Below are 26967 nucleotides of genomic sequence, written 5' to 3' on the forward strand. Positions count from 1 at the left end.
AAGGACTCTTTGAGCCCTCGCAATAGACTTTTAGTCGATATTGACGGTGTGTTATGTGCGCTTTAAAAACAAAAACTTTTAGCCTACACTCTGCCGAAAAAAAACATAGTTTAGAACCGAGTGTCGTTAAAAATTAATTTTAACAACTGATTCAACGTCACACAGGTTAACAGATACATCTAAATAGTCAAAAAAAATACTTAAAAAATGTTTGCTTACACTTTTGTTAGCAAAAGTTCTGCAGCCCAGACGAAGGCTGAAAAAGAGATGTATAAACTCTTTTTGAATTCGGCTTCCGGAAAAATGTGTGAGAGTGTTCGCAATAGGAATCGTTGTGACGTTGTGACGGGTTTCTTAATCTTTAAAAACCAGTAAACCTCTCTGATTGCAAAATATTTGAGGTTAGTTGGATATTGAATATTATTTGAGAATAAGGTAGGCTAGTCCTTGCCCACTATTCTGAATTAGGGGCTCCTTAGAAGTATAGACTCTATAGACTCAAATACAGCACTAAAGCAAGGAAATTTGGTACTTTTCAATTAGCTGGTACCCACGCGATATATTGTATAGGGAAGATGCTAAAGGAAACTAGTCAAACAGGTATCTGTCAATAGAGAATTGATTGCAAACCATGGTTTGTCATTGTGTTTACAATACTAAAACTATTGTTTGTTGGGGCTTAGGAGAAAAAAAGTTACCTAGGTTAGGTTAGGTTATTACCTTAAATTGCATTGTCCAGCGAAATAAGGAAAGATCCTGTAGAGTCACTGGTCAGTGATGATGGGGAGGCACTGGTTTGGTGGCGTCCCACTCTGTTTTCCATGGTTTGGTGGACCAATTCTTATCAATGGCGATCTTGAATGCATTGACAGAGGGAGCGGTGACAGCTGCATTGGGAAGACTGTTCCAGGGGCCCACCACTCTATTGGAGAAGTAGTGGTTGTGGAGTCTGCTGTGAGCTCTCTTCCTGAGCAGCTTCTTACTATGCCCTCTTGTCCTGGATGATTCGTCAAGTTGTAAAGGACTCTGAGAAGAGGAATCAGCATGCAGTAGCTTGTAAGCCATAATGACATTGCCCCTCTGCCTTCTGTAGACAAGTGTTGGGAGCTGTAGTTTGTTCAGGTGGGATGGATAGTCGAGGTTCTTGCATCCATCAACAGCTTTGGTTGCACTCCTTTGAACAGACTCTATTTTCTGTTGGTCACTCTTATTCAGGGGCGTGGCAACACACATCCCAAATTCCAGCAATGGTTGCAAAAGACCCTTGTACAGCCTTGTCATGACTTTGGATGATCTGCTACGTACTATACGCTTAATTATTCCAAGGGTCTAAGATGCTTTGACAATTGTTGTTTGGGTGTGTTTGTGGAATTTTAATTCTTCATTGACAACTATTCCCAAATCTCTTTCAGCTACCCAGGAACCAATTGATTGTCTAGAGCCATCCCCCCCACTCATATGGTACTGCCACTTCTCATTCTTTTTCCCGAAATATACTGCCTTGCACTTCTGGATGTTAAACTCAAGCTTCCATTGGTGGGCCCAAAGAGAAAGTGCATCCAGGTCTTCCTGTATGGTGGCTCTAGTCGCTGACAACTCTGAGGGCCCAATAAGCTTTGAATCATCAGCATAGAGGCTCATCTTATTTCTTACAGCCTGTGGAGCATCATTAATGTAAATATTGAAAAATTTTGGGCCCAAGATTGTTCCCTGGGGCATGCCACTATCAACTCCAGCAACTTCTGAGAAAAACTCTAGCCTGTTATCCCCAAACACTCTAACTCTCTGCTTTCTTCCTGAGAGGAACTGCATCACCCATTCAACAACCTCCGCATGTATCCCGGTAACTAAAAGTTTAGCCTAAACTTCAAATGATTTTAGCTAAAAGTTCAAACGATGGTGGCAAACTTTGTCAAAAGGTTATGTATTTAATAAATGCTTTGCTTTACCCCCACCCCCCTAATGTGCAAATATATAGCCCAATTTTGTTTCTAAACTATCATATTTTCATCATGTTTTGTTTTATTTCATTAGCATTAACAAAACTTGACTTCTTGCATGGGTACCAGCTAATTGAAAAGTGCCAGAAATTCTTACTTTGTGATATACAGCATGTACTGCTAATCAGATTATCATATTTCCTTCCATTGTTACAACATTTCATTGCATGCCTAGTAACTTAAATGAAACTGAATTTCATTTAGTCTAGACTAGATTTATCCTTTGTAGGCCTGCAATGCATCATGAGATGAAAAAAAAAATGAAGAAACATAGGATAAGATACCCAGTAGTTGGCCAGTTAATCTACTTTTTAACAGCTAAATCTCTATCATACTACCTAGGAAGTGGATTGTTTCACCATTGGATGTGCCAAAATCTTCTTAAGAAGTATGTAATTAGCTTGAATATTTTAACCATAGCTTGAGCCTAATCTTTGAAAATTCTGTCTAATTTTTGACACATGATCTTAAAATTAGAAGAACATATCCCAATCACAGACAGAGTCAACCTGGGATAATTTAATTAATGCCAGGGGGCTGAGGGCATAAATTAAGGAGCCAAATACTAAGTAGCTTTAATTCATTACCTTAAAAATACTTTCAGTTAAAATTGCCAGTGTGATGAGGTGGTGATGGCCTCGTATAGATTACTTGCTGGTGGCACTGTGTTAACTTTGGTTGATGTCAGCCACCTAAAATTGTGTAGGCTATATACACTTTTTATTATTAAAAAAAAACCTTTAGTTTCTCAGGTTTTGCAGCACTTCCCACCAATTGTGCAACACTAGACACAGGATTTAAGTGAAAAATTGTTAGGTTTTTTTAGATGGTACAATATTTGTTCAGGTTATGGAACTAGAGTAACAGCCAAAGTTTGGTGATGCTGCTAAATGTCATATATAGTTTTCACTCCTCTGACTTGGCTTACCTTTTCAGCTAGAGGTCACTTACCCTATCACTTTTTCTGCAGAAAATCTAAAGACTTCTCTTTGCTATTTGGGAAGGTCTTGTACAATAGAGGTGTTTCACTGCACTTGAATCTCACTTGAGAAAATTGTTTAATTTTGAAACTCCAGTGTTTTTCATCAACAAGGAGGGAGATTTGATGGAACTCCACTGTCAAAATTTGTCTAAGCACATCCTTGCAGCTTTGGTATGTTTCTGGCTTTTCTTAATCAGATTTCCACATTGAAGTCCAGAATGTCTATTTTGAAGCTTGGAATCTATGGATTCATGCATAGAGTCTGCAGGCATATGGTGTAAAGGTGCCAATGATTCAACAGTTTTGTAAAAAAAAAAACACTTTTTTGACTCTGGAAGGTTTAATTTAAAGACTTTTGGTTTGAAAAGGGTTTCAGTGTGTAGGAAAAACATCTACAGATCAAACAATTTGATTAGAAGTTGAAGTTTTCTGAAAAGTGTACAAAACTCCAATTTTCTTAAATTGTAGTGTTTTCACCTACAAATTTGACAGAATAAAAAAAGTTACCTGTTTTCAATGTAAGTTGGAAACCAATTCAACACATGTTAAAAAACTTGTGGGGGCAGATCCTGGTGCATTTAACATAACTATTCTTTTTACTTTATTTCTTCATTTCTCTTTGACTTTTTTATATTTTGTAAAGTCCAGAAAAAAAAAGTCCTATCCTGTGTATGGAAAGTCCAGAATTCTTAGAAATATGCATGTCCTGGTTAAGATTATTAGAAGTTTGTGACACTGAGGAGTTTAACATGTTTCATTAGCATCTTGAATGGGATAGGGTCTTTTATGCAAATTCAGTCCTTTGAGGCTTGTGATAGACATTTTTTGAAATAAATATTTTATATTAAGAAAACAGGAGTTGATTTCAAGCATTTTAAGAAGTTTACTGCCATTATATTTGACTAAGTGGAATTTACTTTTATATCTAAATTTTTAGCTTTGTCCAAAATATGGGTAGGATTTTGATGGGGCCATTTTTGATAATTCTATGACATACTTCAAGGATCAGCAGGTTATCTACATATTTCACAAATCAATACTACATATAAGAGTGGTTCTACCAAGGTTTCTTGAGGAATTGCGCACTAATTAGGGAGGGGTTCAGAGAGAATATTTTGTATTTTACAGCTTGGGATTAATTTGAAAGAAAACTTATATAAAATTTACCAAGAGAGGGTCTACTGCAATTTTATTCAGTGATTAATGAATTAGGGTGTTGTGATCAACCAAGTCAAATACTTAAAATTATGCATATAGTATGAGGCCAAGCAGTAGTTCCTGAGATGGTGAAAAAATCTAGCATCAAATCAGTAAAACTACAACTTAAAAAAACAAACTTTTTTTAATGATTTTTTATGCGAAATATTATTATAAATATTAATCATCAAAATCTCTTGTTGTTGCGAAATTACCTGTAAATTCAACATCTATGTTTTTGTCAGAGGACCATTGAATTTAAACACTAATTGTTTCTCATCAGTTTTACATGTTCAGTGAAGTTTTGACAGAGTCACCTATATTTCAACAGGTCCTGTTGTTCTCTGTCAAAAATTTTGACAAGGTTACTACAAGATATTCTATTTACTGCAAGATATTCTCACTTGGAACATAGTTTTGTCAGTATAATATTAGCTGCCATTTTAACTTAATTTTTATCAAGAAAAGCCAATGTGGCTACATTTTAGAGGAGATCAGATGTATCTTGATGTATTGGTGCTGATCCTAACTTTTTTTTTCCAAAGAAAAAAAAAACAAGTAATTACCTTAATTTGCACTTCAGAGCGATTAAGGTCCATACAGGATCTGTTGTGCTCCAGGTCAATGATGGCAAAATTTTGTCACTGTGTTAGGGCCCAGTGACACACCATAAGGGAGGTCTGCAGGAGAGATGCAATTTAAGCCCAAAGCAGCATCAGCCTCCTAGCAAGACACTCATTATGATGAAGTTGGCATCAGTTGGTAGTTGAGTGGGATGGACAGTCCCACTCATATTTCCATGGCTTGTCATTCCATTCCTTGTCCAGTCTGGACTTGAAGGACACAGCCGTGGGTGCAGTTGCTGTTTCAACTTGAAGGCTATTCCAATCATTGACAGCACACTTGGAGAAGAAGTGTTGCTGCATTCATGTATTGACTGAACATTTTGACATCTTTTGTGAGTGTCCTCTTGTATGGTGCTGACTTGAATGTTTGGTAAAAAGGGGGTAATTTGGTTGTGCGTTATACTTGTAGGTCAGTATCATATCACATCGGTGGCGTCTGAAGACAAGTGTTGGTAGCTGCATGCATTCCAGTCTCTTGTTGTATGGCAGATCTTGTAGACCAGCTATGCACTTTGTGGCATGCCTCTGAACTCCTTCAATTAGACTGGTATCATTCTTATAGGAAGGGGAGGTGAGACATGTACCAAAATCCAAAACAGGCCTAACTATAGCCTTATAGAGTCTTAGAAAAACTGTACGGGAACGGCTGGTTATTGTGCATTTGCGGGTTGGGGGGAAGATAATCGATTTAGGGGTGGTCTCATCTGATTTACACCAAGCACAGTCCCATTTGAAACCATTTTTCTCCTGTATTTTCACAAGAAGTTCATATTCTGCATTGGATATTTTCAGGCAGTCACAACACATCCATTTCCTACACCCATCACAAAGTATGCTTTAGAGTCTTCTTCTATGTCTAAAGTACATAACAGGCATCTGTCCACATTTTTCTGGGGGATCTCTCTGGGACGTTTTGGTTTTGGCGGCATTTTGGGCACAAAGTGTTCCGGGATTTTTTTTTAAGAAAAACTGGGATTTTATTTCTGAGCTGGCGGCAACCCTAAAAACAGGCTATCACAAGGGTAATTTTCAAGCTTAATATCTAGAATAATATTAGGATAGGATAATATTAGGATATAATAATAGGATAGAATAATATTCAAGAAATTCAGACACTTTCTTCGGGTAGAGGATTTTCTTCTGATTAATTTGGTAGTTAAAGGTTGGAATTATCTCACTTAAAAACAGGCTATCACAAGGGTAATTTCTGAGCTTAATATCTGAGGATAGAATAATGTTCAAGAAATTCAGTTACTTTCTTCAGGTAGAGGATTTTCTTCTGATTAATTTGGTAGTCAAAGGTTTGGAATTATCTCACTGAGTCCAGTTTAATTTTGATAATTTGTTCACTGGTATTTCATTTCAGTGTGAATGAATTGCATCATCATCATCAACTGATGACAAGTTTGAACATTCTGTAATGACAGTTTGAAAATTCTAAAAAATTATCAGGAGCTCATTTTGTGTCAAAAACTGGAAACCAAGGGATTTGAATATTCTTTTCTTATCTGGGTGTATCAAATATAGTATCCAGGTTTTGCATTGTCAAAATATAACAACAGCTTCGAGAGATGAGTGTTCCAAGTCACAACTAAGCAGAGTTATCCTGTTTTGAAGGAAAATTTGACAGGGGTTCCAAAATTGCACTGTTGAATCATCAGTGCCTTTACCCTAGGCGTGACCTTCACTATGCATTTGATAACAATGCTTTCAGGCCCACCTTTCAAAATCACAAGTATGACAAACCTCCTGTAATTTTTTATTTTGCACACAACAATCATTAGCATAGTTGCTTCACACCATGGCTGTCCCTACTAAATGGAGAACTACTGTCAGATTGGAAAACATCCTATATCACATGAATCCACAAAAAAAGGCCCCAAAGATCAGGCAAGAAAATTACCATCCTATCAGCATCACTTCAGCAGTTGTGAAGGTGCTTGAGAGATTTGTCAACAGAGCTATAATTCAGCACTTGGAAATTAACAACATTCTTACTTCCACCCAACGTGGCTTCAGAATTTTAAGATCTGTTGATATTAATCTAATACATACATACAAGTATAATACATCATTGTTGGATAATGATTTACCTGTTGACATGGTGCTCCTGGACCTCTCAAAAGCATTTGACAGGGTTTGTCATGAATTCCTCATCACCAAACTAAAAGCAGCAGCTTTTTATGATATTATTGTCCAGTGGGTACAGAGTTTTCTTTCAGAAAGAAAGCATGTTGTAAGAGTTCATAACTCTCAAGGTGTCCCTCATTTCTCCTTGTCTACAACTGTTTTAAGCAGTGTTCCCCAGGGGACCATTCTTAGGCCAAGTCTCTTGAACTTGTATACAAATATTACACCCAATCTTCTCCCAAACCTCCTCACTCTTTATGCTGAAGATTCAAAATTTGTTGGTAAAGCAGCCACAACCTCTGACCTGCAATATATCAAAAAGGACCTTGATATTCTTAAGACTGGCTGATACTTGGCTCCTCTCTTTCAATGCTTATAAATGCCATGGAATCCACTTCAGCAATCATAATACAAACCAGGAGTACCATCTCCAAGGTAACCCCCTTTTTGCAGTCTCTGAAGAAAGTCGGAGTCATTGTTGACTGTCAACTTAAGTTCAGCACCCATGCAAAATCTGTATTGTTGTCTGCCCTCTAATCTCTCAGAACAATCAATAGAACTATCTCTAGCAGATGCCCAAGTGGGTTTATGAAGCTCTACAAGGCACTAGTTTGCCCGCACCTAGAAGTTGGAATGTCCCTGGCATCACCCTATTTCAAGAAGGACAAAGTGATACTAGAAAGAGTACAAAGAAGAGCAACCGAAATGGTCAAAGGCCTCAAACAAATGCCATAAAAAGAGTGTTTATGTCACTTAAAGCTTCCTACTCTTGCATACTGGAGGAAAAGTGGCAACATGATAATGGCCCACAAAATTATTTCTCAAAAGGTTCTCCCTGGTCTCCAACCTCCCCCCTCTCAGAATGTTATGTGACTAGAGGGCATTCCAAGAAAAGCTTCAAGAAACACTCCTTATCCCAGAAAGAAGCCATTTCTTCAGCCAGCAAGTAACAAACTTGTGGAATCAACTTTCTGAAGATGCAGTGGCTGGTGATTCAACAGGTGCATTCAAGCAAATTTTTGACAAAGAATGGCTACAGCAAGAGTTCCTGTACAACTGGGAATCTGTTGAGTCCTCAACCCAAATGTAGCAAACAACCTATGGAAGTCATAATGGAGTATTACAAGGATGAAAATCCTTAGATTCTCTCCAAGCTGCAATTTAAGGTAACCCTAAGAACCTTGTGATACAATCTATAAATATCAGGTGCATAATATCATTGGAAAGCCTCATTCTACAACATGCATAAATTGGGATTCTGCCTTATAGCTTCAAGTACATCAAAATTTTTTATTGAAACAGACAAGGCACTACAAGAAAAATGCTTCTTTTCTGCTATACATGATTGGCAACAAAAGCACCTTCTGTAATTCTAAAATATAGATCTTTTTCTCCATTTCAGTTTTGTCCTTTTCAATTTCTTGTCTAACAGCCTCAAGTTTAGCTTTTTGTTTTGTGTAATATCCCTTTTCTGTATAAGATACAAGATTTTGTTCAACCTTGTCCTTTAAAAGAACACAAATATTATAACTATAATTCTGAGGTAAACAGAGGAATGTATTGGCCTCCTTCTATATGACCCCTCTGAAATCTGAATTTTTAAGCTGGAAATAATCTGTTATGATTGAAACACTAAGATTTCTTGGAAGGTGCAACCTGCAGGGGTGCACCTTGAATTGAAGTTATCAAGTATTTTGCACTAGGTTGCATAGGTTGCATCAAGATGATGTATGTAGACAGAGAAAAGCCAAGACAGATAGTCCAAGTAATTGAGAGGCAAATGTTTAACTGGCTGGGGCATGGGTAAATGACAGGAGTATGCATGACTCTTACTGGACACATACTTGTCAAGTTAGTTTTCTGAAAGACATGCCTACCTAGAATCTTAGGCATTAGGGGTTTAACACCTTCAATACATCAACTATATGTCATCTGTTCAGAAATTGTTTGGTGCTTCTCAAGAGCAGCAAGGGACTTAAGAATAGTCTGTTTATTTTTGCAATAAAATCAAGTTGCCATCAAGTCATGGCTAATCATAGGCAGTACAATAACACTGCCTAAGTAAAGAATGATGTTGGCACAATGTATTTTTTTGGGGTTTTTTGGTTTCTTGGTCTTTGACCAGGGCACTTTGTATCAAAGGAGTTGTTGTAGAAACTTCAACAAGGGCTCATTTGATTGGAAATTGGAGTGGCTTGTGCCCTTTTTAATAGTCAAAAGTGATTGGAAGGCAACTAACACCCCTTCCACGGCCACCATTCCCCCAAGCACATCCAGTCAAAATTTTGAGATATCCATTTTATTCAGCATAGTTGATTTCCAGATAGAAAATATGTTCTTGAGGAGGACATGTCCCTGCAGCCCTCAGAGCAAGGGTTGTAAGTTATGCCCTGGGGGAATATAAGGTTTTTATAGAAAGCATTGTCATAGAAACTTCAAAAAAGTCTTGTTCAATTGGAAATTCTAAGGACTAGCGCCCTTTTTAATAGTCGAAAGTGATTTGAGAGCAACTAACCCCCCTCTCATGCCCACCTTTTCCCCAAACACATCCAATCAACATTTTTAGATAGCAATTTTGTTCAACGTAGTTAAAACTTATACAAATTAGGTCTTTTAGGATAATAACCCCTTCAGAGCCCTCGGGGCAAGGGTTGTACGTTTTACCCTGGGGAAATGTAAGGTTCTGATAGATAGTGTTGTCGTAGTAACTTCATAAAGGGCCCATTAGATTGGAAATTAGAAGGGCTTGTGCCTTTTTTAATAGTCAAAAGTGATTGGAGGATAACAAACACACCTCTCACACCCACCATTTCCCCAAAGACATCCAATCAAAATTTTGAGATAGCCATTTTGTTCGACGTAGTTCAAAAGTCTGGAAATTATATTTTTGAGGATGACACTCCCCCCCCCCCGGCCCTCAGGGCAAGAGTTGTAAGTTATGCCCTGGGGGCATATAAGGTTTTTTTTTTATAGAAAGCATTGTTGTAGAAACTTCAAAAAGGAATCATTTGACTGGAAATTGAAACAGCTAGTGCCCTTTTTAATAGTCGAAAGTGATTGGATGGCAAGTAACCCCCCAATCACGCCCACCATTTCCCAAAAGACATCCAATTAAAATTTTGAGATAGCCATTTTGTTCAACATAGTTGAAAGGTCCAGAAATTATGTCTTTGAGGATGACAACCCCCTCACAGCCTTCAGAGCAAGGGTTGTAATTTATGCCCTGGGGGCACATAAGGTGTCTATAGAAAGCTTTGTTGTAGAAACTCAAAAAGGGCTCATTCGATTGGAAATTGAAAGGGCTAGTGCCCTTTTTAATAGTCGAAAGGGATTGGAAGGCTTGACATTTTTATAGTGAAGATTGATGTGGGTACAATGTATTATTATTTTTTTTTTTTTATGTTTTTAGACCAGGGCACTTTGTATTGAAGGAGTTGTCTTAGGAACTTCGAAAAGGACTCATTCGATTGAAAATAGAAAGGGCTAATGCCCTTTTTAATAGTCGAAAGTGATTGGAGGGTAACTAGTTCCCCTCCCATTTGCCCATTATGTTCAAAAACTAAATGTTGCCTTAAGATTAAATCAAAATGCACTGTGTTAATGCTAATTCCCAATAAGGCATCTCAGCAGTATTCCAAGAACGACTGAGGGTATTATTTTCAGACTTTCGGGTCTACTTCTGCTCTTAAAATTTAACCAAATCAAAATAGCGTAAGTCTATCCAAGCTATCAAAGAAAGTTAACAGATTTTTTTTGCGAATGGTATCAACTAGGTCAACTAGAGATGTTGTGAAACTAAATTAAACACTGCTATTTGTGTCCAGATTTTTAAAAGGGTGTATGCTGTTAAAAATTTCTGAAAATATTTCTCCAGCATACAAATAGCAAGACAAACTATAAAGTCTAAAAATAACCAAAAAGATTTAAAGAATTGTTTTCTTTTTCCCTGAAAAGACTGCGTCAATATAAAAAGAACAGAAATTAATTAAAAAAAACTTTTTCCACAGACTAAGTTTTTCAAAGAAAAGTAAAGAACTCTATTAAACCAAAAATGAGCAAAATAAAATCAAATAATCTACCAAGTGTGAAACTACCACAAATCAGCATTGATAAATAAATGAAACCCAAAATGAACAGAAATTACAATAAATAACCAAGTCAAACTCAAAACGAGCAGAAATTAACATGAGTTGGGCACAAAACCCCTATGCCTTCCCAAGGCCAGAACATAATTTGCACTTATTGAAAGAAATACAAATTAATGTGCATTGTCAGTTTAATATACATATACTGATATTTAGTGATGCAAATGTTAATATTATTCTAATTACTAAAGCTATAAAAGTAAAAACATTTATATTTTTTCAGTAAAATTCAAATTATGTTTTGGCCTCGGGAAGGCATAGGGGTTTTGAGCCCTACTCATGTTAATTTCTGCTCGTTTTGAGTTTGACTTGGTTATTTATTGTAATTTCTATACGTTTTCGGTTTCATTTATTTATTGATGCTGATTTGTGGTAGTTCATGCTTGGTAGATTATTTGATTTTATTTTTGCTGATTTTTGGTTTAATGGAGTTCTTTACTTTTCTTTGAAAAACTTATTTTGTGGTAAAAGGTTTTTAATTAATTGGAGAAAAAGCCAAGACATATAGTCTGAGTGAGAGGCAAAGCTTGCATAAGCCTTTTCCAGAATTTTATAAAAATGATGTCATTTCACTATTTGATGATGTCATCTGCTCAGGAATTGTTTGATGCCTCTCTTAAACAGCAACTCTTGGAGCAATTAATTCAGCTCCAATTATGTCTGGGCGTATGGAAATGTCCACATTGCCAAGGAACAGATTAGTACTGTTCCACAATATTTGGTCTGTCTCCTGTGGCTTTGAGATTGAATGAAAGTAATTGTTCTACCAGACCAACACCTTTTTTTAGTATATGCGCTTTCAGCAGTATTTGATGCAACGAAAAACTGATATATTTGTTGTCTGTATATACATTTTCTGTTCTAATATGTGAAAAAAAAAGGTTTAAAAGCTTTTTGTATGAACATTTTGTGAAAAATTGTAGTGTACAGCCGATGCTGCTGTATTTTGTTATATATAGCAAAAAGTTGTGTTAGTAAATACTGAGTTTGAAGCACTATGATTTTCTTCTCATTTCATCTTCAGTCTCCCCTATTTTGTGTTAAGTAAATAAACCTTCGGAAGTTAAACTAGTAAACTTAATGTGTGTTCCTGAAAACTGCTTTTATACCTGTAGTTTTAGCTTTCATACCAAGTTGTTTTTGCTAGCTATGGTAAATGAAAGGTGGGGATTAGTTTCCCCTGTAGTGTAGGGTGCAGAGCCCCTACCAATCACTCCAAGATAAATAAGAAGCAATTTGTTTATATCCTGCTGCTACTGGACAGTATCTGCACAACTTCTCAGCCCAGTTGATCAAATAATATATAGTAAGAATTATAATATTTTTATTGGAGGAACTAATCTGCACCTTCACCCTGTTTGTTTTACTGAACCACCAGCTCTTTTAGGTAGTGCACTGCATCAGTGTAGGCTAAGTTCATTTGGTGCAGACTTAGACATTGTAGGACACACATTATTACCTCCTATGATATACTTCAGCTTCCTGTGTAGCCTATTTGATCAAATGAAATTCAAGGAACACTAAATTTCCAACAGTTATTATATATAACACAAGAATCCTGTGCATACATGAATAGATACTTCAAAGTTGTACTTGCTGTTGCTTTTTCCTTATTATCTCTGGCTAATACATATTTTATTTACAATTATGTTGCAGCATGTTACTTAAATTTGCTGAAAGTAATGAAAAACCAGAAACGCATAGCCTACATACAAAAATGTGTCTGGTGGTAAAAGGTAAAATCCCATATATACAGAGCCATGATGCAGCACACAAGAGTCCACAGGTAAAAGCGTGTACATGGGAGATACATGTTCCTTTGATAAATCCAAGGACTTCCTTTGCTTTAGCTACTTGTGCTCTTGTGTGGGTCTGAAATTACAACTCATTATCATATATAACTCCTAGGTCCTTCTTTACTTGCTGCTTCTAAATGTTGTCCTCTTATTATATCAGAGGACAACATTTAGAAGCAGCAAGTAGAGAAGGACCAGGAATTATAATTGATAATGAGTCTGCTGAGGTTGTTGTGACCAAGATGTAGAAGTTTCCACTTCGAACTATTAACACCAGGTCAAGAACTATTTGAACTTGGGCCACCAGGGCCCAAGAGTTGGACCATGTTGCTAGTCTATCTTGTAGGTGAAAAATCTCTTCTTCAGTCTCAACAGTGCCAAAAAGTTTGGAATTTTCAGCATAAAAGGCAAGTGGGTTGTTCAAGTTAGTTTTGCAATTTTTGAAATATATGCTGCATGGAGTTGGTCCAAGAATAGTTCTTTGTGGGATGCCTCTGGTGACAGGAGAGAGGGTTGAGTTGGTAATGTTGCCATCATCATCATAACCTTTGAGAAAAAAAAAAACTGAATCTACAGAACGACATCTTGTGCTACTTGATAGGGTCTTAATTTTAGATTTGGGTAACAGTGTTCTACTTTATCAATTGCTTTTGCCTGATCGATTAGGAGAACGTTAACCAGTTTCTGAGAGTTAATAATAATGTCATAAGGCCAAATCAGATTTATTTCAACTGACATGCCTTTATGAAAACCATATTAACTATTAACGAATAATCTGTAACTCTCAAAATAGACCACAAGAACATCATTGATAATAGTATCTGTAATTTTGTTTATGCTGAGGTAAGACTAATTGGTGTTTAATTTTTAGAACAACCCTTGTTTTCTTTCTTGAAGATTGGCAAGATGTGTGCTTGCTTCCAATCTCAGGGCTGTTCTTATGCTTGAGATTCAAAAGTTGGAAGTAAAATTATGTGATTTGTGCTGGGCAGTTTCTTTAAGAGACCTTGAGCAAAGGTTACCAAGCCCAGGTGCTTTGTTTGCATATAGCTTCTTCTTCTTCTTCTATTTAACAGCAGGCGGGCTTTTCAGTAACACTATTTAGCCCTTTTCCTTTTGCTTCACTCTGTGGGCTACAGAGCTACTGGCTTGATTGCCTCATATTTATTAGATATATTCAGATATCTTTCAGCAGATCTTTCGACTCTAGGAGTTCAAATATAAGATGATAGATGTCGATTTCTATACTCTTGTGTGCAGGTATAGTTGGCTAGGCTCTTGGCTGATAGTGGGATTTTGTGGTGTTTGAAGTATTTTAACAGTTTAGAAAGCAAGGTATGTTGTGCAGACGTCAGCATATTACATTCAAATAGGCAATGGTCAATTGTTTCATTATTCATATTACAATGCCTGCAAAGAGGGGACAGGGGAATTGAACCACTTGAATTAGAAAGCTTATATGAGAATGCAAGGAAATTTAGTCCATTTGTTCCAGAACGAATTCTATGATAAATTTTAGAAAGATACTTATTGGGAAAGGGGGAAAGGATAGGATTAATCTTATTAAAATTAATATCTGATAGCCTCCATCGGTAAATATCTCTAATTGGGATTGGTCTCCCACTTGGCTGGTCAATATTTATAGCATTTTTTGCTATTTCATCAACCTGATGATTACCACTTATGCCAGAGTGGCTAGGAATGTACTGAAAGTAAGTTTTTATGCCACTTGAAGCAAGATTATCAATAATACTGAGACAATGATAAGTGTCAATGTCCAACTTATATTGAGGAGCTGAGTCCAGCAACTCAAGGCTTGATAAAGAGTCGGAATAGATGATAATATTATTCGAATTTTCAATCAAAGATTGGTTTTGCTTAAGGTGTTCTAATGCCATGATTATGGAATTTAACTCAGCAGACATTATAGATAAATTATTAAATAATCTCTCGCCCATTGAAATTTTCAGGTGAGGAAGGAAAACACCACTTGCAACCTTCTCATTCATTTTTCAGCTTTTTTCAAGATTTAAAAGATTCGTTTATTTAAAAACAGCATTCATAGTATTAGCAAGAGCCTCAACTAAATAACGCTATCTCTTACAACAAAAAAAGGAGAAAATTAAGTACGATTAATGACACTTATATAAAACGGAATAGAATAATTGCTGAATTGATTTGTTCTGCATCTTATTGGCTCAAACTTGTTTGTGTGTCGAATATTGGCTCTAGGTGCAATAAGAGGAGGCAACAACGTACTGTGTTTTTCACTTGTGAGGAGAGACTATCCAAATTTGCACATGAGATGGAATTTTAGTCTTTTGTAAATACCATTAGTGACAAAGGTAATAGGGGGCATCTTAGAGGTTAAATACCATCACCGCTTTAGTCTGGTATGCTGTAAGCTATCAGGTTCAAGGGTCTCTTTTTTGTATCTTGCTACTGCTGAACCATTTTATAGATGTCTGTTTCAAGCTCATTGAAAGGACGTTTTTGACTATCTTTTCAGCATCATGTACCAAGATTTTCAGTTGCATAGTAATCTCGAATGTTTGCACCTGTGTTTTCACTGAGGGTAGTGCTGACTGTATATAAACCTTCAAATTGTCAAGTATGTTGCACATTTCATTAGAGAGAGATTTGACAGTATCTTTGATAATTTGAGAAGCATCTTGTTTAGCAGATTTGCAACCTGTTCTACACAATAGGCAGGCTTTTAATCATTTTGTTGAAAATAGCAACAAAATGATTCTGCATCTTATTGGCTCAAACTTGGTTGTGTGTCGAATATTGGCTCTAGGTGCAATAAGAGGAGGCAACAACGTACTGTGTTTTTCACTAGCGAGGAGAGACTATCCAAATTTGCACATGAGATGGAATTTTAGTCTTTTGTAAATACCATTAGTGACAAAGGTAATAGGGGGCATCTTAGAGGTCACTTTGATATTGGGAATGTTGGGAGGAGCAGTATCTGCTGGTAATGTGCCAAAGTTTGTATAGAAATGTTCATTCAAACAAATTGCAAAACTCACTGAGCTCTGTTTATCCTCACATACATCAACATTGCTATCTGCACTATTTACAGGTGTTGATGAGGGGTTTAATGATCCATTGGGGATGGAATAGGTGCTGGGCTACTTAGTTATTATACTCCTTTTTAGAGACAATTACACCATTTCATATTCAAAAGTTGTGCTCTCCTGCAGCAGCTCTCCTCTTTATGTCCTCCATAAGCTCTTTCCTTTTCTTTTGGTCTGTGTTCAATGCATTAGTGTAAAAGCAAATATATCCTTTTTATAACCTTGAGCGTTGCAGAATCTCAGTCTTCAGTTAATAAGACCTAACTGAAAAAAGAACCAGACTTTGTCTTCTAGCACACCTGGGTAGTTGCCTCTAGGTAGACGTTTCATATTCTGTACTGGACTGATGTTGATTGAAGATTCATCTGTCAATAAAGAGGTGGTGAACTGGGCATCACCGCTTTAGTCTGGTATGCTGTAAGCTATCAGATTCAAGTGTCTCTTTTTTGTATCTTGCTACTGCTGAACCATTTTATAGATGTCTGTTTCAAGCTCATAGAAAGGACATTTTTGACTATCTTTTCAGCATAATGTACCAAGATTTTCAGTTGCATAGTAATCTCGAATGTTTGCACCTGTGTTTTCACTGAGGGTAGTGCTGACTGTATATAAACCTTCAAATTGTCAAGTATGTTGCACATTTCATTAGAGAGAGATTTGACAGTATCTTTGATAATTTGAGAAGCATCTTGTTTAGCAGATTTGCAACCTGTTCTACACAATAGGCAGGCTTTTAATTATTTTGTTGAAAATAGCACACTTGGCATCAGATGTATTCAAATGTGACGTGCAAAGCCACTGTTCACATTTGTTGCAATGAACAGTGGGCAATGTTTTACATGGAACAAGTCCAGAAACAGCACATTCATTCATTTAAAGTCTTGAGTTCTTTAATAATGTCTAAATTTAAGTTGGATTTTTGATGAAGATGGCATAATATTCTTCTTTCAATTGCAAACCGTGGCTGGATTTACAGTTATACATTTCCTTGGTCTATCATCCCCATATATATGACGTAGGTATTTTTTTGAAGACCACACTGCATTTCTAAAGAACTAACAATTCCTAAGAACTTAAAGGAGTCAAACTAAGACAAAACTTGCTGAGTTTTTTTTCCCTCTACAAGACACAGATACACAATCAGAACCTTCATCTCCTTCCTTATTTTTCATCTACTCTATAGTCTAACTGTTTCTATTTTATTTTCAGTCAAGCAATGTCTTTCTCCAGAGAAACTTTCGAGAATTTACATAGCGAATTCATTTCAAATAAAGCCCCAGACATACAAGTGCTTGAACAATTGGCTATCATGAACTTCAGCTCCAACAAAAGTGAATGCAAACTGGTTTTAGAATATTTGGAAAAATTGGCCAAAGTTGATACAGTTGATCCGAGATTAAGATCTACCATTATAAAATGCTTTGAAAATTGTGTAAGATATGTAAAATTTACACGATCCATATACGCAATGTTGCCTTTTATATACCATAGTGTATACAGCAAAAATGAGGCCTTGAAAAAGCAAGCAATTCAAATCCTGAAAAGTATTGTCAACAATGAGAGGTATGACTCTACTGAAGATCTGAGAAAGGAAATATTTAATATTTGTAAGGTTTATATGCCCAGAATGGTAGCGACGCATGACTCAAAATATTTAGAAACATTTGAGTTGACTTTAGAATTGCTTGGTAAAAGATTAAATATTGACATTCCAGTTTTAAAGGGCATGCTGAAACTAGAACATGATGCTCTTCTATCCAGGGATGGGGCTTTTCAAATTCAAGCCTTAATTGCATGGAAAAAAGTAATAGACACTTTCTCTTTGTATCATCAGGTATTTGAAAATCCTAAGAGGATTGCTCTTGTTATGAAACCTTTATTAAGGCCAGGAGGAGACAACCTGGGGATTATAAACGCCAAAATTGACGTTTGGCTCCATCTTCTTAGTAAATTCAATTTAGAAATTCTATGTTTTGAAACTACAATAGTGGGAATGTGTAACTATATTGTTAGTTTGGGACATTTTCCTGGTCTAAAGAATAGATTTGTTTTAATTTTCACGAAACTGATCTGTGGATCTGATCAGAGTGTTCCAGTGATATCAGATGACCTATTTATCAAAAATTATCCAAAGATTTTTAGCTATTTTGAAGTTTCCATCAAAGAAGACGTTGACAATGATTTAAAAGAGAAGATAATCTGTTCATTTATAAAGAGATTGGTTGCTGTTGGCAGGTCAGAAGAATTAGATTTCACTGTGAAGAGTAATGAATTGCAAAAAAGTGAAATTAAAGATATCTGTTTTACTCTTGGAAGAGATGCACAATTTATAGATTTTGCTAAGAAGAACCGAGGGAATACTTTGTTACAAAGATTGCTAGAATATCTCGTAGATGTTCTAATTGACATGGATACCATAGCTAAATGGTGAGTTTTTTTTCTTTTTAATTTTGTAAGATAATAACCCTACCTTAAATCTTCCATTTTGTGATGCCAGAGAGGCCAGGGCGGGGCGTCCTAAATGAGCTTTGTATCTCATGTTCGCTGCTTTCCAGAGGTCTTCGTATTCAAGCCCTAGTTTACCAATTAGTAGAGGGGAGCGGGGGGGCGGGAGCAAAATTTGTATTTAAAAATCTAGAGAGGAAAGTTTTTTTTTATAGGAAAAGGGTATTAAAAAAAAAAAAATTCAAAAACCAAACTAGTATATTTCAGAATCTAGAGAAGGAGAATTGCAACCAATGCTCCGCAATTGGCACACCTGGTCCCAGTGGGGTTGGACTATTGTGTGGATGTGCTTTAGGTCTTGGGGGTAGGTCATCTTTCATCCCTTAATTCTATAACTTTCTTCCTTAGTTTTGCCCTAGGAATGACCTATGAATGGATGATAGATGGATAGACTTATCTATCAAAAAATGGAATGACATTATTTTTATACAATCCTAAAAAGGGCTTAAACTCAGGTTTGCCTCTCAAGTACCTGGACTATCTGTCTTGGCTTTTTCTACGATTGGCCATGTCTTGATACCTACTACAAAATACTGGATTTTAATTAAGGCCTCGGCCGAGTCCGTTTATTTTGCATTAAAATCAAGTATTTTGCAGTAGGCATCAAGACATGCCCAACTGTAGAAAAAGCCAACACAGATAGTCCAAGTAATTGAGAGGCAAACCTGGGTTTAAGCCCTTTTTAGGATTGTATAAAAATGATGCCATTTCATTTGTTGATAGATAACTCTATCTATCTATCATCCATCCATAGGTCATTCCTAGGTACAGATTACAGATTTTAAGGTGCAAATTTAACCTTAGCCTAGAGCTTTGTGACAATTTAATATGGGAAAATGATCGAAAGACCAATAATGATTAACCATTTTTCAGTGGCTATTTTATCAGATTTGATGTTTACAATTGACCAAAAAGATTTAATATACATATTTGATCTTTATGATTGACCCTGCACCCCCCGCCCTACCATAATTAAGGTAGAGATGTGTTTAAAGTACAGATTTAACCTTACCCTAGAGCTTGGTGACAATTTAATATGGGAAAATGACCTAAGGACCAATAATGATTTGTCAGTTTAATGACATATGATAATGGATAATGATAATAGTCTGTTTTGGCATTTATCCTCTTTTTGTTCCTTCTTTCTTCCTTTCCAGTACTGTTCCATGGAATCATTTTTGTACCATACATAAGGTGTTTGTGTAATATAAGATGAGTATATTAGAAAAAAGACAAACAGATAAAAAAAGAAGTTAGAGAAAATGAAGTCGGATAAAAATGTTGAAAAAGAAGTTAGTGTATTTGGCAAAATAGACAAGAGCCAGCCTGAACATCATGGCTGATCAACCTATTTACACAATCAATTTTGACCCTACAGATGACATGCATGCTAATACAAGATGGGAATATTAAGCAAAGGGGAAAAATATAGAGGCAGACAAAAGAAAACAAATAAATGGCCTGATACTTTTTAACTAGACAGGAGCAAGCATGAATATCATATTAGGATCAACTTATAAGCTAGGAATGCTAATATGAGATGAGAAAATTAAGAAAAGGAACAAAAAAACAGAGACAGATAGAAAAATAAACAAATTAGAATAAAGGGCATAAGACTTCTTAACTAGAAAGGAGCTTGCTTGATTACATTGTAAGATCAACTTGCTTACTCTAAATAATTTGGACCATATGGGCTATATGTATGCTTCTACGAGATGGGTGTATTATGAAAAAAAAACAAAAAAAAAACAACAACATTAGACTGGAAATAAAAATGATAATAAACAATGTGACTCTAAAACGGCTGGAAAGGAATCATCTAACCTTAGTTACTTTTTCCCAATGCTAATAGACCGAGTACGTATCAAGGAATTTGTACATGAGATTCACAGAGGATAGAAGCAACCAATTAGGCATGAGTGCTGGCAAATTTAGGTGGCATATTCTATGTTGATTCAACTCTACAAGTATTGAGGGTTTAAGTGTTTTATTTTATTTGAGTTCAGCACATACTATACTTTAGATTAGATCAGTAACACATTTATAACATAGCAAATGATATTCTAAAAATCATTTTGTTTCCCTATAGGCTGTCCAAATATGTTTATGTATATGTTTTCTTCCAATTACTTGTTTTCTCCCTTTTTGTCTCTCTTATTTATGTCTATGAGTTCATGTATGTATGTTTGTCTGTAATTTTCCTTGTGTCTTCTGCCTTATGTTGTGTTTTTTGTTACCTTAGATTAATTTGACTTCTTAAGAAACGAGAAGTTTGCTTTACTCTATTTCATGGTTGCCTCCTTAGGGACAACCTAGAAAAGAACAAACACTAGCTCACAGCTCAAAATTTTATAAAATTCGTTTTGAAAAAAAAAATGTCAAATAAGAAAGAACTGTCAATTGAAGCTAATTCACGAAAGGTAAATATTTTTTCGGTTATTCCTAACAGTGAAATTCCGTAGTAAAATCATATGTATGGGAACTTCGGAAAATAGCCTGAAAACCAACAGAATAATGTTAGATTGAAATGAAAACTACAACCATTGGAATCAACATAGCCGAAACCCTATCTAGGAAAACTGAAGCCCCCCCCCCCATCATGAGCGACAAGGACAGTCACTTTTTCATATGGGATGAACTCATCATCATCATCATTTTATTTATAGCCTGTAACAAAAAAAAAAACTGGGAAGGGCCGCTAAAAGATAGTGAAATGAAAAAAAAAACAAAAAAGAAACAACAGAAAGAAAAACATAATTTGACAACTATAAACACAGGATAAACAGAAATTACCAAAGAATTGATGGGTTTTATTTTATACTCCATTTCTTACTGATGGGATGTAGTTAATGGGGGTGCTGAAACATAATAGAGATGTTCAAGGGCTCCTTTGAAAGGCAATTTCTATATATAGTGCCTTTTAAAAGTATTATGCTATTAAATATTTACCAAATAGTGTAGATGGTCGTCAAAGTAAGTATTTGAAGATTTGTGTGGCTACTCCCATATGACAGATACTGCTATGTCTAATGAAAATTAGCATTAATTGCTATCGTTAATTACCCTAATTTGCCAACATTACTGCACTATATATTTGAAAAATTTCAATTAAAAGCAAAAGTTTTTCCATGAAAAATAAAGAGCAAATTTAAAGATTAAAAACCGGAAGGCTATTAGGCTATATAAAACGTCAAACTCGAAAGGAGTAGAGATTACTAACAATGGACAACTGAATCCTAATAATAAACAATGTATAAATAATAGATAATATAAATGTAATACTGTAATAATAATATATGTAATAATAAGTAATAATAATATATGTATTAAAAATAACAATTATAATCTAATAATAATAATAAATAATGATAAATGAATAAATAACAAAATAATGAAGTCAAATTTAAGAATTGCCAAAAATAAGTGTGATATTTTTGCCCCTCAAATCTCCATAAGGCTAGGGTTATATTTCTGTTTTACTCAAAACAAAATATATTTGCTATAAACTTTTGTTTCAGTGTTTCTTTTTCCATTTTTATATCAAAAACTAACTGCTTCAACCTTGAGGAATAATCTTTTTATATTGGAATATTTCCAGCAATCAGTTTATATTTATTAGTCTTACCTTAGTCTTTAGTTCCTCCAGGGCTAGGTGTGGCACATAGCGCATCAACAAAGCCTCGCCAGACGTCCCAGAGCGGAGCAGCAGCCGTGACATCCTCCCACTGTGGTTGCAACGACAGCTCAGCACTCCACAGATCTCGGTCGTACTGTCGTTGGAGGGTGTATTACGGTTGCCCTCGTTTTCGCCCACCCTCGGGTTGCCACTCGTAAGCAGCATTCGGAAGACGGTTTCCTGCCATTCGGAGGACATGACCAAGATAGGTCCATCTTCTCTGCTTCAAAAGATCAGTGACTGGCAGTTGACCTGTTCGTCTGCGGGCCACTACGTTCGTGACCCTGTCCTGCCACTAAATGTTGAGGATTCTTCTGAGGCAGACATTTTCAAATGCTAGGATACGTTTTTCCAGTTGGACATTCAGCTTCCAGCATTCACTTGCATAACGGATAATCGACATGACGTTGCTATTCAATAGACAGAGCTTTAGATGCAAAGAGTATTTTTTGCTTCGCCAAACTGGTTTCAGTTTGTTGAATGCTGATGTTGCTTGTCCAATTCTCCTTTTTATCTCGTTGACTATTCCGCCATCATATTTGATCCAACTCATTAGTCTGATATGTAATAAATTTTCATCAGTGGTTTCTTCTTTTTAAATCTATTCCTTTGTAACCAGTGGAGAACCTTTATTGAAAAGAAACTCTCAGTTTATGCTATTTAGTTTTCAGTAAAGCTCAAATGGACACCACTGCCCTTATTGGGTTTGAGCAACGGCAACACCCCGCTTATTGGTAGAAAAACTTCACAGAAAACATTTACAATGGAAAACTCACGTTTAACTCTTTTAAGCACGCCTTACTTTTGTCATTGTTTTCTTTCTTGTCATTTCAAAGGATTCATTTGTAACATACAAAACCAGACGTAGCTAACTCTCAATTTTTTTAGTCATTTATTTAATTTTCAGTCAAATAAAACTGGTACTCTAGCTAGAACAGTTGAAGACCAGTGAAATGTAAGTAAGCTCTTTGTGAACATCTAGAAACAAATTCTTCCCTCCCCCTTGGATTTTACGTATGTGCGCCTATGACTTGTAATTAAATAAAAAAATAAGTTTTTTAAACTGAAAGTAAGGAGCGACATTAAAACTTAAAACGAACAGAAATTATTCCGTATATGAAAGGGGCTGTCCCCTCCTCAACGCCTCGCTGTTTACGCTAAAGTTTTACTTTCTGACAACTATATTTTAAAATCAAAAAAAAGCTTTAGCTTAAAGTGTTAGGCGTTGAGGAGGCGACAGCCCCTTTCGAGTAAGAAAGTAGGTTTTCATTGTTTAAAAAAAATAAGAGTTGCCAGAAAGTAAATAATTAGCGTAAACAGAGAAGCTTTGAGGAGGCAATAGCCCCTGTTATATAAGGAATGATTTCTTTTCTTTTTAAGTTTTAATATCGCTCCTTACTTTCAGTTTAAAAAACTTGTTTTTTAATTTAATTTCTGATCGTTTTTTAGTTAACGCAGCTTTTATTTTGGCTCACCGTCATTGAATAAGTAAACAAAATTTGCATAAAAATTTGCATAAAAATGCTAAATGGCTGTCTCCAAATTTGGTTCTGACGTAATTTACAAATTAACTTGCGTAACGAACTTCTATATTGGTATATTTTTCTTCTGCCAAAAAATACAAAGTTGCAGATTTTTGCAGATATGAGTTTGAAACCTATGTAATAGGGTTTTCTGATATGCTGAATCTGACGGTGTGATTTTCATTAAAATTCTTTCACTTGTAGGGGATGTTTCCCCCCTCTTTAAAAAATAAGGTAAATTTTCTCAGACTCGTAGCCTTTGATGAGTAATACTAAACTTAATAAAATTCATATATTTAGAATCAGCATTATAAACCTACTCTTTTGATACATTTATTGACATCAAAATTCTGTTTTTAACAGTTTCGATTACTATTGAGCCGTATAGCCTGTTTTTTTTTATTGTTTTGTTTATTACGTATAGAAGGGAGTTCTCCCCTTTGTCAATAACACGCTGCTTACGTTAAAATTTAAAACATATTTTAATTCACAAAGCTCTTTTGAAAGCACTAAAAAAAAAAACTGTAACGTAAAGAGCGAGGTTTTGAATTAGGGGAGAACGCCCTCATATACGTAATAATTTCTGTTCGTTTTAAGTTCTAATGTTGCTTCTTACTTTCAGTTGAAAAAAACTTGTTTTATTTTAATTTAATTTCTGATCGTTTTTTTTAAATAATGCTTGGAAATCCGGTGCCCCCTTCATAGAAATATCCCTTACCCCAAAGAAACATCCTCCACGGAAAGATTCTCCTGAGTAACCCCCTCCTCCCGCCCCCCCACCAGATAAAAAATTCCTCATGCAAATGTCAGCATACTTCGCGACAACCTATACTATACGTAAACAATGAGTAAAGTTCACAACTTGTATCCCTTCCCCGGGGGACTGTGGGAGACTAAGCCATCCTCGAAGACATATTTATTAGATTTTCGACTATGCTGAACAAAATGGCTGTCTCAAAGTTTTAATTGTGTGACTTTGGGAAAAAAATGAGCGTGGGAGGGGGCCTAGTTGCCCTCGTTTTTTAAACAAAAAAACTTTAGCGTAAAGAGCGAGGCGTTGATGAGGGGACAGCCCCTTTCATATACGGAATAATTTCTGTTCATTTTATAAAAACAACAATCATGAAAAATATATACGCCATCATGTGTATTTGGATACTACAAGATACTACATGGGTATGGCACAACTATAAAACTATTAGTTTTAATGTGAACATGGAATTTGCCAAATCGTGGCGGTAAGTGCCTTTTGACATAGAGAGCAAGAAAACTGGAGAATATTTTCATAATCAAGAAATTACAATTATGCAAAATACAAAACACAAAAAGTTCCTAATGTTTTAAAGAGGAAACAAATGAACAAATATTCATATATTTTTAATACGTATATTAGGGTGTTCACCCCCTAGTCAATAACTTGCTCTTTAACCCTTTCAGGACCGCATTTATTTCTTGATGACAAACATTTTTTTTTCAGTTCGAAACTTGTTGACACTTTTTTTTTATTATTTTTAGATATTTTTCCAAACACCCATTTCTTACTATTCATTCCACACCAAAATGAGATCTTCAGATCCCGTTAGTGTATTAGCGACCAAATACACATTTGCTGAAAATTATTATTGTATTAAAAGAATGATGCTTTACAACAGCTTATCATCCAAAATTATTATTTATTCAAACATTTTAACTTTACTTTGTGTGATACTCAAGAAAGCAGTTTTTTTCCTTGTTGCAGCATAGAAAAACCCCACAAGATCGACAATAACTGTTTGGACGAGATTCCTTCTTTTTACTTGCGCAGATTTCACAACGAGACCTGGAGCGTTCAGCTGACCAGACTGGTAAATGTGTTCCAGCATTCCCTAGAAGAACATCATCCGGTACACTGAAAGCTCCCTTCATTCTTTTCATGTTCTGATTTTTATCAGTCACTACAGGAGATCCGTAACGAGGGCGTCCCCTTGTCGTTTCAATAGGTGGCTTCAAGGATAACTGTATTAGGCCTCTGGCTAATCTTCTTCTAAAGTCTACCAGTGGGATTTTTCCCCTTCTAGCTTCATTACTTGATAAGAAGTATATGCGTTTGTGATGGTCATGTCCAAAAGACCAAAGAGCAACCTATGCCACCACTTATAGCACTTTTGATTGTATCCGTAAATTCCACGCAACATGTCAGCCTGATCGACCCCTCCCATGTATTTGTTATAATCGCTGACCATTTTTGGACAAGATAAGGTCAATTCGGTTCCATCCTTTTTCTTCCTAGTAATTGTCGTCATCTCAGTTGAGTGCCAATTGGATGCCAAAAAGACGCTTTTATTGTCTCCACTTCAATGCAACAATTTCTTGCTGAAAAACTCACACATCTGAATCACCTCTCTTCATTTTCGTGTCCTCTATAAGCTCAGGGAAGTGATTTCTTGTGTTCCTTATTGTCCCACACGTACGATAACTTTTTTTTTTCAAGTAGTACAATAATTCAATCGAAGTGAAATAATTGTCAAAATACACCATGTGGTGTTTGGACGCGAGGGGAGCAGTTAATTCGACAATTACTCTCCCTCCCAGTCCCAATTGCGCCTTTACGAATGCTTCTTCTTTCTTTCCTTGATAGATTTCAAATCTATAAATGTAGCCAGACATACATGCAATGCACCAGATTTTATATCCTCGCTTTATGGGTATCATAGGGTTATATTGCTTTATGCTGGATCTACCCTTAAATAATATCATACTCTCATCAACTGAGAGAGCCTCTGCCTCATTCCAAGCACCTGAGAACTGTATGTTCAGCTTTTCAATCAACGGTCGAATCTTGAATAGCTTGTCCTTACACCCTTCGGGTATTGCATGGTTGTTATTGAGATGGATAAATCGTCGAATTTGGCAAAATCAGTTTCTAGTCCTGCTCTTACATATAGCTGGGACCTGTACATCGTTAGACCTTTTCCAGTACAGTTTCATGTCTGGGACTGTATGGCATGACATGATTATGTTGATGCCTAGGAAACCCAAGAGTTCAGTCACAGTTAAGGTCTTGAAGATCTTGGCAGAATCTAATTTATCTATCTTTTGCTGGGAGTACAGGTTAGTTTGCTCAACAATCTGATCTAGTAACTTCTTGCTCCACAACTAAAGGGAGAGGTCTGTTGGTGTGCTACAATCGTAAAAGAAGGCACATTTTGTTCGGCTTTCTTCTGAAAACGTTCCTATAGTTCAGGCTCCCGAAATTCGCTTCCTCCAGCTGGGTAAAAGAATATCGAAAGAATACTTTTCGTGTGCAGTTTTCGTGGCACTAGAAGAG

The 26967-nt window shown here is 36.0% G+C and overlaps 1 protein-coding gene across 1 annotated transcript in view; it reads left to right on the top strand.

The window, feature by feature from the left end:
- The first annotated feature begins 2260 nt into the window (after positions 1 to 2260).
- The window catches only part of LOC148951598 (uncharacterized), a 154014-nt gene continuing 129307 nt past the window's right edge, over positions 2261 to 26967 (top strand). The window contains exons 1-2 of the mRNA XM_089091157.1: positions 2261 to 2388; positions 17166 to 18383. Coding sequence (XP_088947283.1) covers positions 2261 to 2388; positions 17166 to 18383 — 1346 coding nt within the window. The remainder of the gene's footprint in view (positions 2389 to 17165; positions 18384 to 26967) is intronic.

Source organism: Artemia sp. Qi Xiang Cuo, chromosome 6 (genome assembly GCF_049724085.1).
Source record: "Artemia sp. Qi Xiang Cuo chromosome 6, ASM4972408v1, whole genome shotgun sequence".
NCBI classification, from domain to species: domain Eukaryota; kingdom Metazoa; phylum Arthropoda; class Branchiopoda; order Anostraca; family Artemiidae; genus Artemia; species Artemia sp. Qi Xiang Cuo.